At 45.7% G+C, this 12,009-nt stretch overlaps 1 protein-coding gene across 2 annotated transcripts in view; it reads right to left on the bottom strand.

The window, feature by feature from the left end:
* The window catches only part of Gclc (glutamate-cysteine ligase catalytic subunit), a 41,841-nt gene extending 34,337 nt beyond the window's left edge, over positions 1-7,504 (bottom strand). For both annotated transcript variants that reach the window (XM_021205955.2, XM_029542841.1), the window contains exon 1: positions 7,083-7,504. In XM_021205955.2, coding sequence (XP_021061614.1) covers positions 7,083-7,232 — 150 coding nt within the window. In that variant the 5' untranslated portion in view covers positions 7,233-7,504. The remainder of the gene's footprint in view (positions 1-7,082) is intronic.
* Between the last annotated feature and the right edge of the window lie 4,505 nt (positions 7,505-12,009).

Here is a 12,009-nt window from a genome sequence, read left to right as displayed (position 1 = left end):
GGGCAGGGGGAGGGTATAAGGGGACTTTCGGGATAGCATTTGAAATGTAAATGAAGAAAATATCTAATAAAATAATTTTAAAAAAAGTAGTAGTATACAATCCTTTAATCCCAGCACTCAGGAGGCAGAGGCAGGCAGATTTCTGAGTTTGAGGCCAGCCTGGTCTACAGAGCAAGTTCCCAAACAGATAGGGCTACACTGAGAAACCCTGTCTCCAGAAACCGGAAAAACAACAAGCAAGCAAGCAAGCAAGTAAGCAAACAACGAACAAATAAAATAAAAAAACAAACAAATAAAAAATAAACCACCCCAAAATCCAAAGCGTAGAGATGGCATATCGTGACTTTATGATCTACAGAAATCAAAGGAAAGTCAGATCAGTGGACAGTGCAACAAACACAGAAATAAAACCACACACAGAGTGGGAAAGCACACCTTTGCAAGCAAAGGAAGTCTAGTCCTTTCAGCAAACACTGGAGCAATAGTCAACATAAATACATGTGTATGCACAGACACTACATAAGTTGCCTTTCTCTTCTATGAAATATAGATAAATTGGGGCTAGGAGAAAGACATGACCCAGAATCTTTGTAATCCCTATTAAGAAATGAATTGTCTTCACTTCAGATAAGTTAATATTCAGAGTTTATAAAAATTGCAAAAATTGGGGCTGGAGAGATGGCTCAGCGGTTAAGAGCGCTGACTGCTCTTCTGAAGGTCGTGAGTTCAAATCCCAGCAACCACATGATGACTCACAACCATCTGTAATGAGATCTGATGCCCTCTTCTGGGATGTCTGAAGACAGCTACACTGTACTTACATATAATAAATAAATAAATCTTAAAAAAAAAATAATTGCAAAAATTAAATACCAAGGAAATAAAACTGGCCTCAGGTGGAATGGCTAACATCAATAAATGTAACAACAAATGTTAGAGAAGATGTGGAGAGAAAGGAGCCCTTATTCACTGCAGTGGGGGTGAAAATTAATATAGCCACTTCGAGAATCAGTTTGAAGATTTCTCAAAAAATTAAAACTAAAACTACCATGAGCTTCATCACTCTACACTAAAACTCCTGTGAGCTACATCACTCCCGGACATTTCCCCACAGAACTCCAAACCTACCACAGAGGCATTAACCTGGCCATTGCTGCTTTTTTTCCCACTATAAAAAGGAATCGTAACCGACCTAGTTGTCCATCGAGCAGAGGGACAGATAATGAAGATTTGGCATCCATACATATAAATAGTGTATAATACTATTTAGCGTTAAAGAAAAATGCGATCACAAACTTGCAGGAAAATGGATGGGCTTAGAATGGACTTAGGAGAAGACAGACAAAATCAGAAAGAAAACCTCTGCATGTTCTCCCTTCTATTCGGAATCTAGCTAATAATATATATATATATATAAATAAATGTACATGCAAGTACAGAATAATATGTAGGAAAGAGAATTTTAAAAAGCTAAATATTAGGGAATAAGAAAGGACTGAATGCATGTGACAGACCCAAACTATGAAAGGATATAAAACTAATTGTTTTTCTAGTTCTATTTATTTTTGGTAGTAGTTACACATATATTCATTCAACTTTCAAAATATAAAATCCAACATGAAATTTCAGTTTGTGTTCTGAATAGCTATTCTGCCAGAACATGGTCCAAGAATGGAGTCATGTGAGAATTCTGAGTACTTGTGAGAAAACTCCAAAGAAACAATCTTGTGACCTTAGTTTCTTCAAAACACGGATCTGTTCATGGAATGAGTTTACATGCTCCTCCCAGGAGTGTCAGGCAGGAGTGAGCTTACTGCAGATGACTCATTACTGCCTGCTGGTATTGGTCCATTAAATGTTAATCTAGCCTTCCAGTGAAACGGTGTGTCCTTAACTCAGGAGACTCAAACCCCTCGGTGTATAAACTGTCTGATGTTCTGAATAAGGTTAGTACTGTATGAGACTTCTGTCTACCCCATTTATCAGCTCTGCTGTCCCAGGTCCCACCCATTGCCTCTACAGTGGTGGCACTATTCTAACTGCAATATAAGTTCATTGGGTCTTTGGGTCCAATCTAATTTTGGTGTGTGACATTTTTAAAATGTTTTATAACATTTTAAAAAATAAAGTTTAAAATAAGTAAAATTCAAACTAGAATGTGTTCAACAGCTTACTCTAGTAAGTCAATAAATGTGGTTCTGAAATGCAATGTTATTTACTGTCATTTTACTCTGAGAGTATGTTTATGTAAGTCTGTACCCCAGGAGTGTAGCGCTCTAAGAGACCCGAAGCAGGTGTTGGGTCTGGAGTTACAGTGGCTTTGTAGAGGCAATGGAAACTGGGTTTTTCAGGTCAAACAACAAATATTCTTAACTGTTGAGCCATTTTAAACTCCATCACAAGCTACTAAGCTAATGAGACAGATCTGGCCGTAAAAACAAAACAAAGAATGTGGAATGGCTCACCAGCAACGCCTATGAATATTTTAATGAGATGGAGATTTAAATGAGATATTTAAATGACATAGACCTATGACCCTAGCCTCCTGGAAGCAGGAAAATTACAAGTTCAAGGCCTGCCTATTTCAAAATTTTAAAAAGGGCTGAGGGTATAGCTCAGTGGTAGTATTGCTTGCTGAGCATGTCCTTGACAGAAAGCAGCAAACTTGGAATAACTGGGTCTGGGGAAGACACCCTTCGAGAATGAACTACTCTATCCGGTTAAAAACATCTCAAGATATTTGCTTTCTTTTTCCTGCATTAAAAGTTTCTGTTTACATTTTTATTAACAGATATTAATTATTTTTCAAGGTCTCAGCGTTACTACATCTGAGGCTGAGATGAAGAAAGAACAGACACAAAGGGGGCCCAGATAGGTTATGTTCACTCTGACAGTGTGGCGCCAACAACTGAGAACCTCTACACAGGAGCAGGGCATTAGCTGGTCTTGTGGGAGGTCTCTGTAGGTGAGTTGTTTTCGAATGTAACACATTCAGACCAGGGGAAGGCTTTGCCAGTTCTCAGCCCGACTGGTATGGGAAAGACCTTGCCAATGTCCCCTGAGTCTGAGGCTTTGGTCCTGACATGACTCAAGTGAAATCATCCCCATTCACTCAGAGCTTTATTCACTCCCCGCACGTCATGACATCGTTCATACATCTGTTTTTTGCGTTATGTCCTGACAGCTCCGTGACCTGCATACTGTACGTGCTGTAAAAGGGGATTTGGGTGCATGCCAAGCATTGCAAATATCTAAAACTTTAGAATCAGGTTTCAATTCTGCTACTAAATAACTGAAAAGGCTTGGCCAAGCTGACAGCAATTTTTTTTTTTTTAAAGTAGTAGCTACACTACAGGATAGTGGAGATTAAACCAAGGGTCTTATGCATGCTAGAAAAGAACTCTCTGAATTATGTGCCTAGTCTTGCATCAGTATTTTATTTATGGTTTGTCTGTTTGTGACAGGGTCTCTCAATGTAGCCCTGGCTGTTCTAGAACTTACTACACAGACCAGGCTGGCCTCGAACTCAGAGATCCAACTGCTTTTGTAATGCTGGGGTTAATGGTGTGTGCCACCACACCCAGCTTCCTCCATCAGTATTTTAAAATTTAAACACTGAGCTATAAACAAAACCTGTACCCGAAGACTCCTCTGTCTTAGTCAGGGTTTCTATTCCTGCACAACATCATGACCAAGAAGCAAGTTGGGGAGGAAAGGGTTTTTTCAGCTTACATTTCCACATTGCTGTTCATCACTGAAAGAAGTCAGGACTGGAACTCAAGCAGGTTACAAAGCAGGAGCTGATGCAGAGGCCATGGAGGGATGTTCTTTAATGGCTTGCTCAGCCTGCTCTCTTATAAACCCAAGACTACCAGCCCAGAGATGGCACCATCCACAAGGGGCCCTCCCCGCTTGATCACTAATTGAGAAAATGCCATACAGCTGGATCTCGTGGAGGCATTTCCCCAACTGAAGCTCCTTTCTCTGTGATAACTCCAGCTTGTGTCAAGTTGACACAAAACTACCCAGTACACTCCTCCTTTCCCACATCATCCTCATCAGGGAACAAGTAGTATTTGGTTCTTCAAGTTAGAACTTCCATTTCCCAAAGAAACATCATCATGAATAGTGCCCAGAGTTAGGCGCTGTCATACTAAAGGTGAAATAGGCATGTGGAGAAAAAAGAAAGAAAAAACTAAGCAACAATCCTATCCAAACTATCCACACTCAAACAGTAAAAGCTGGAAGAAATAAGAGAAAATGAAGTAACCGGGCTCAAGACCCACCAGTCAGTCTGGTCAACAGCACACACGGCTCTTCCTGGCGTGCAGATTTAAACACTGTCCTCAACACAAGGAGCAGAATATTTCTCAAGTGGCAGGATCTCTTCCAAACACAACTGTGACCAGTTTTAAGGCTTGGCTGCAGTTCTTTTTGTTTTTTACCAATCAAGTCTATGTCCCCATAGACACAATGTCAACCTTCCTAATGCTGAGACCCTTTAATACCATTCTCATGTAAAATTATTTTCATTGCTACTTAATAACTGTCATTTTGCTACTGTTATGAGTCGTAATATGCGACCCTCCCATTGTATTTGGTATTGTGCCTATCCAGTTCGACACACCACATCTAAAACACTTCTCCCTGGCAGAGCTAGCCTCATCTCCAGGGCCCATACCACCCACCACACCTTCTCCCTCTTATCTACTAAGTCTATCTCTCAGTTACTCTCCAAGGCTTCTATGCACAGATCCTGACAGGCCTTCAGACATCTCAGTGTGTGACAGTAAGTTCCCACTGTGCACAAGGACTTGTGATAACTTCTGCTCTAATACATAAGGCTGACATCATCTTCTGGGCACGAGACTGCCAGAAGAAATGTAAAAGCACAAGAGAGGTTAGGCATCTCTACTCCAAAGGTCATGAAGCCCCTGGAGGGGAGAGGCCCAGACTTCACTGGTGTCATTCAGGAACACCAGAACGGTGGGGATTTTTCTGCCTTACCATCTAGGAACTTCTCACAGTTCTAATCCTTCCAGTGTCAAACTTTCAATACTGGAAGGTTGGGGGGTGGGGGTGGGGGTGGGGAATCAGTTTATAGGTTTCTATGTAACTTATGACAGAATATTTGCAAAAAGAAATTAGGAAATGTAATTTCACCCGGTGCTAAGTTTTCAAGGGCTATTGCTGATGTCATCTAATGCAGGAACAGTGCTAGCCAGGCAACTTATTACAGGAGGATTACCTCTGGAGTCCAATCTCAACAGCCCTGCCTAGCATGCTCTCTTCAGGAAGTCTTAACTGGCAGGCAATGATGATGCACACCTTTAAGCCCAGCGCTCAGGAGGCAGAAGCAGGCGGATCTCTGAGTCTGTGGCCAGCCTGGTGAACACAGTGAGTTCTAGGTCAGTCGGGGCTACACAGAGAAACCCTGTCTTTAAAAAGTGTTAATTGGCTGAAATGCTGGGCCCAACATTCCCCCTTTATACGGACAGAATGCAAGTGCACAAGATTTCCTGGCTTCTTCAGTCTCCTTGATTTGTGCGGAGGAAGATAAACTTGGTACCAACTCTCTATCCACCAAATCCTGTCACGATGGAAATGTGTGGTACAACCTGAGGTCCTGCTCCTCTCACACTACTGTCTGCCATGGGAAATCTCTCCAGACAGGCAGTTAGTTGTACATGCTCTTCCTGCCAACAGGGGGAGCGTTTTTCTAAAACAGAGAGGGACCTGGATCTGGGAAGTTCCTGGTTACCAGAGAAAAGGCAAGGAGGAAGGCGAGGGACTTGGTGAGCCACTGTGCTTCCACTGTATTGAACATCTCCTGCGATGAAGTTCAACTCCAAACGGTTACAAAGACATTCATTTGTTTTTATTTTTGTCATTATGGAGTCCTAGCAAAAACGGTGAAAGATGCAAAAGTAAATTTTTGATTGCTCATCAGTGGCTGGTTCCATGAGAACCTTAAAGGACGCCACAATTTGTTGCTGCCAACTACACCAGACACATAGTTAGGCCCTAGGAAAAACAAGTGAATAGAAACCATAATGTCCCTGCCCTGTAAATGATACCCGGAACACAAATGAAGAACTGTCAAATGTAAATACACAACAAACTTTAGACTAAAACTGGAGAACTGCCAAACGAGTGCGTCCCTTTCCTGAAAGAAAATGTGGTGATAGACTTTTTTTTTTTTGTAGGAATGTGAATTATTAGTCCTAATACTTCCTTAGTCCAAGCATAATTCTTCCAGCTGCAGATGGCAGAATCATCTACCAACATTAGAGACAGAAAAAAACTAAGCTTTTCGCAAGATATTCTATGCTGGTACAGCAACACTTTGAAACTTAGCCCAAGGATAATACTAAGCGATAAATATATACAGGAGTGGCACGCTATCTGCCGTAAATGCCAACCCCACGCAACAAAGGTCAAACTCAAGAGGTTATTTAACTTTATGTATCTTTTTATCAATGTGTTTTTTAAAAATAGGGGATGCGCAAAAAAAAAAAAAAAAAAAAAATGTTCTTAGCGTTGCCGCTTTCAGATGGTTCGAACAAATGGGTCCCAGAGATCATGCACAAGTTTTAGCATTGACTGGTAACGCTTAGCTGCAGGATCTAACCAATCTTACCTAACCTCTAAGTTGTAATCATTTACAGTTAAACGGGATAAAGAAGTCTCCGGTCTTTTAGGAAGGCAACCCCACGTCCTTAGGTCCAGCCATGTATTTGTTGCAATATATAACTCTAAAGTTTGCCGACAGGTGTGAGATGTGACAGGCTTTTAAGAAAAGAAGCTAGAGAAGACGGAGGGCCGAAGCAAACACCCTGGAGATTTGAAACGTGATAGCAAGCCAGCCGGGGCAAGTCGGTCCTGTTCACACTCATCTCCAAGGCAAACAGCGCGACCGGACGCCGGGAGGCAGATATTCACACACCTCCCGCTCAGGCCCTCCCAGTATCCGAGCGGCTTTCGTCCCGACAGGAATGAATGAGCCCGAGTGGCCAGCGCCGAGCCGGGGCCGGTGGCGGGGCCGCAGGGCGGCCTGGCCGAACAAAGGCGCGCGGGCTCACCTCGTCACCCCACTTGAGCACGTCCTTGTGCCGGTCCTTGACTGCGTGATAGATGTGCAGGAACTGGAGGATGCCGTGCCTCCGCACGTGGTCGGCGTGGCGCTGGGTCTCTTCCCAGCTCAGTGGCGAGCCTTGGGACAGCAGCCCCATGGCCGCGTCCTCCTCCCGGCCGCAGCTCCGCTCTGGGGGCGCCCTCGGGCCGCGCGGCGGGCGTCCCGTCCGTTCCCGCTCCGGCTCGGACCCCGCCGCGCGGTTGACAGCCCGGGCCGGGGTCTCTCGACGCCGCCCGGTCTCGCGCTCCCACGCCGGCCCTGCGGCCCTGGCCGCCGCGGCAGCGCTCCACTCGGCGCCGCCGGTGTCGTGCACGGGCTTCCTACTTGCGACCCAAAGCTGCGGCGACACAGAGCATGCCCAGTTCGGCGCCTGCCGCTCCGCGCGCCGCGCTCCGGATTTTATAGGCTGCGGCGGGGGCGGGGAACGAAGCGGCAAGTCGTGGGTGGGGCCTGGGGGGGGCGGGGCTGAGGCCGTGGGTGTCCGCGAGTGGCGGGGCTGTCTGCAAATAAGGACTGAAAAGTCTTGGTCCCAAGAGAAAACTGGGTCAAAAAAAAGGGAGGGGGGAAGGAAGGAAGAAAGGGAGAGAGAAAAAAGAGAGAGACAGAGAGAGGAGGAGAGAGAGGAGAGAGAAGAGAGAGAAGAAGAGAAGAAAAGAGAAAAGAGAAGAGAAGAGAAGAGAGAGAAGAGAAGAGAAGAGAAGAGAAGAGAAGAGAAGAGAAGAGAAGAGAAGAGAAGAGAAGAGAAGAGAAGAGAAGGGAGAAATTGAATTAGGTGGGAAGGGAGACTCATGCTTACAAAACAATGAGAGATAAAAACGTGTTATGAAAAATAACGCGGGAGACAGCTGAAATATCTGCTCAACTCTGTACTGGTATAAAGTTAAGAGTAATACTTTTTTCTTCTTGGTTTTTTGAGACAGGTTTTCTCTGTGTAGCCCTGACTGTCCTGGACTGGCTTTGCTGGACTCGAACTCACAGAAATCCTCCTGCCTCCCATGTGCCGGGATCAAATATGTGCACTACCATGCCCAGCTGAGTAATACTTTGTGTGTGTGTGTGTGTGTGTGTGTGTGTGTGTGGTTTTTTGAGACAGGGTTTCTCTGTGTAGCCCTGGCTGTCCTGGAACTCACTCTCTAGACCAGGCTAGCCCTGAACACAGAAATTAGCCTGCCTCTGCCTCCCAAGTGCTGGGATTAAAGGCATGCGCCACCACTGTCTGGCTGAGTAATACCTTTTAATGAATGTGTTACAGGACTGCACATGGCATGGATGCGCATAGAGTTACTGCTGGTTATTTACCTGCGTCCATGTATGGGTAGGGATTAGATATATGTATGTCATTATTGTAAACCCTCTAACTATTCGCCAATGAGATCTCTGGTTGGCACAGACATCACTCACTGTGCAAAAGAGGTCTTGTCTTGTCTTGTCTTGTCTCCAAGTGTGCAGTGTGAGAAGTTTCTTCAGAAGTTTCCTCACCTTCAGAACTGAAGGTTCATCCAGCAGTGGTCATTCTGTTGCTCAGGAGCGCTTTACCCTGAGTGTGGAAAGCTCTGGGAACTGGATTCCGTGGGGACGAAGGGAAGGTACCTTGCCCGAGTAGTTGTTCGATTAATGTTTTGCAACTGGATAAATATATGCAGTAACTAGATGATCCATTCATGTACAGAGGGCAGAAAACATTTATTACACCCTTCCCCCTGCACTGTAGCTACATTTTCAACATGTAGTTATATAGAGACAAGATCTCACTAGGTAGCCCAACCTGGCCTTGAACTCCAGGCAGCCATCTTGCCTCAGCCTCCTGAGTGTTGGGATTAGAGGCATGGACTTCCACATTTGCTTTAGATTTAATAGTTAACGAACCCTCATCACAACATTCAATGAACACTAATCGACGAATGCATGATAGGAATATTTTCTCATTGAATGCATCCATCAAAGAGCTTGGGACCACAGATACTGAAAGTATAGCCGTGGTTTGCACAGTGAATGCGATAAGTATGTGCACAGGTTAGATAGCATCTAAAACTGAGGAGACATGATGCTGATTCTCTCTAGAACATAGCTGGAATAATAATTTTTAAAAAACCATTCTAACACCACCACCACTCAACCTTCCTTCCTAGGTCGTAACTATGTTCTGATCCACCATTCTTTCTTCTTTTCTAGCTGCTGGAGATTCTCCAGCTGATACACTCTGTCCTGGCTTCTCTGTGTTGTGCCTGAATTTGTATCACTATGTATGTTGGATACTGGCTTTCCTTAGAATAGCAGTAATGTGTGTGTGTGTGTGTGTGTGTGTGTGTGTGTGTGTGTGTGTGTGTGTGTGCGCGTGCGCATTTGTACTTCTAGGAAGGTGCTCAATATAGACTAGTGTTTAATAAACGTTAGGTTCTCTGTGGGAAGAGCAGGGTATTGGGAGATGGGGAGAGAAGCTGTTTTACCTGCATGTAAAGTATCCCAAAGATGATTTGATTATTCTCAAAATCTCACCTCACATTTTCATACACCTGCATAATTCATCAGGACAGCTGCCCCCCCCTCAAGTGATTATTAAGCATTTGGAATCCCATTGACATGACACAACAAGTGAACTTTTAGTTTTATTAAGCTTAATTGTTGGGGGCTGGAGAGGTGGCTCAGCGGTTAAGAGCGTTGACTGCTTTTCTGAAGGTCCCGAGTTCAAATCCCAGCAACCACACGATGTCTCACAACCATCTGAATAGCTACAGTATACTAATATACATAAAAATAAATAAATACATCTTTTAAAAACTTGTTTTAAATGTACTTCAAAATTGATTTCAGTGGCAGTGGTGTCTCCCATCTATACCCCCCCCACCTCCTCACCACCACCACCCCCACACACACTGGAGGCTGTGACAGAATAACCACAAATTTGAGGCTAGAGCAAGACAACAACCAACCCATTAAAATTTCATCTTTCTCTTGGTAACTGGGACACTTTTACATAAATTTGGAACAAGTTGAGAATGTGCATTCGTTGACTTTTCAACTGTAAATTTTATTAAATCAATATGCAAATGAAGTCTGATGAAAGTTTAGTGATCCAGGAGACACAAGATTAGAAGACTTACTACAAAAATGAAAATATCTCATTAAAAAATTTAGCCAGGTGGTGGTGGTGCATGCTTTTAACTGCAGCACTTGGGAGGCAGAGGCAGAGAGGCAGAGAGGCAGAGAAGCAGAGGCAGAGGCAGCAGAGGCAGAGGCAGAGGCAAGAGGATCTCTGTGAGTTCAAGGACAGCTTGATCTACAGAGTGAGTTCCAAGTCAGCCAGGGCCTCAGAGAAACCGTGTCTCGAAACCCCCCCCCCCCCACACACACACAGTGCTAATAAAATAAATTTCAGATATGTTGGTTAAAATAAATAACCCATTATTTAAATTACCCCACTAAGTTTCTTCCTCAGTTTTTCAAGGCAGCTACTAAAAAATCTGACATGTCTGTGGCCTCCAGCACTCCACTTCGTTGAAATAGAGCTGGTGTAGGCTTTTGTTTACATGTTGGAAAGTACTTTTCCTACACACCTGCTGTTTTCTCACAGAGACCATGAAGCAGTCTCCAGGGAGAGTGTCAACTCAGTGTCAGGAGGAAAAAGATTTGCAAAAAAGAAAAGAAAAAAAAGAACTGACAAGTTCTAACATGGCCAAATTCTGGCGAGATACTGAACACGTCCTGGATTTACTCCATGATCTGGGTTGGCCTGCCCTGAACTGGGCTTCACCACCGCAGCTCTCTTGCTGTCTGAATTTTGAACGCTCACTCCAGTGCGAGGGTCTCAGAACTAAGGACAGTAACTTGGCCACAGGAACTGTGGCGCCACTGGGCAGACCTGTTTCCTGAGTGTGCTCTTACACGTTTGAAAAGAAAAGCGACACCACCACGAATCAACGCTCAGCAAATAGCTCCCTTCGGCCAGAGCTTCCCTTTGCACCTGCATGTTCCCAAGATTGCACCGTTACAGACGGCCCGCCGGGCGAGTTTCAGCCCCGCAGCTCATTTTTTCAGCAGGCGGAGGGAGGAATCGAGAGGGGATGATAAGGGGAGAAAGAGCTCCCAGCTTGCAGAACCAGCTCTCTCTCCCCTCCGCTACGATCACGCACGCAGCCAGGGCTGCTCTTCCCAGGAGAAGCAGCTCAGGGTCTCGGGGCACCCAGCGGTGCGGCGTGCAAACTCCGCGCGCCCGTCGTGCGAGCGAGCGAGCGCGCGCGCGCGCGCAGGCCCCGTCCGCAGGCCGCGGGAAAACCCGGACGCGGAGCTGGCACGGGCCCCGCAGCGCCAGGGCGTCGCCGCACGCCCGCCGTTGTTGTGGTAGCGCCGGCCACGTGACCATCGGCCCGCCTTTCCACCCGGCTCGCCGTGCCGCCTCACCGTGACTCAGCACTCTGCGCGGGCTGGCCGCCCACAGGGGTCCGGTCCCGAACAGAAGCTGCCGCGGTCCCCGCGGGGAGGGCCCGTTGTCGTAGCAGCCGTTTCGGATGTGTGCGTCGTTCTTCGGGCGTGACGCTTGGCTGGTTGGCTGCTTCGCTGAGATCCTGTGAAGGAAGCGGAGGCGTAGTGCCTTGGGGACTCTTATGATGAAAGCTCCCCAGGGTCTGAGAGCACCTAATGGCCTCCAGTGGGTTTCAGTGTTAACGCTGGACTGAATCTGCTAGGTTAATGGGGAAGCCGAAGACTGGAACTAGTTCCCAGGGTTTTCTCGAGGAGGACACCGAGAACCATGTCAAGAATATCTATAGGGATCTGAACTGTGGCTTCAGTCGGCTTGCTTTCTGCTACAGCACAGAGCACAGCCTGGGTGAAGCGGTCCTCAGTGGGATTCCAGATGCGATACCGTTAAGTTGTTA

The sequence above is a fragment of the Mus pahari genome, chromosome 10 (assembly GCF_900095145.1).
Source record: "Mus pahari chromosome 10, PAHARI_EIJ_v1.1, whole genome shotgun sequence".
NCBI classification, from domain to species: Eukaryota; Metazoa; Chordata; class Mammalia; order Rodentia; family Muridae; genus Mus; species Mus pahari.
This window is presented reverse-complemented; position numbering and strand designations above follow the sequence as displayed.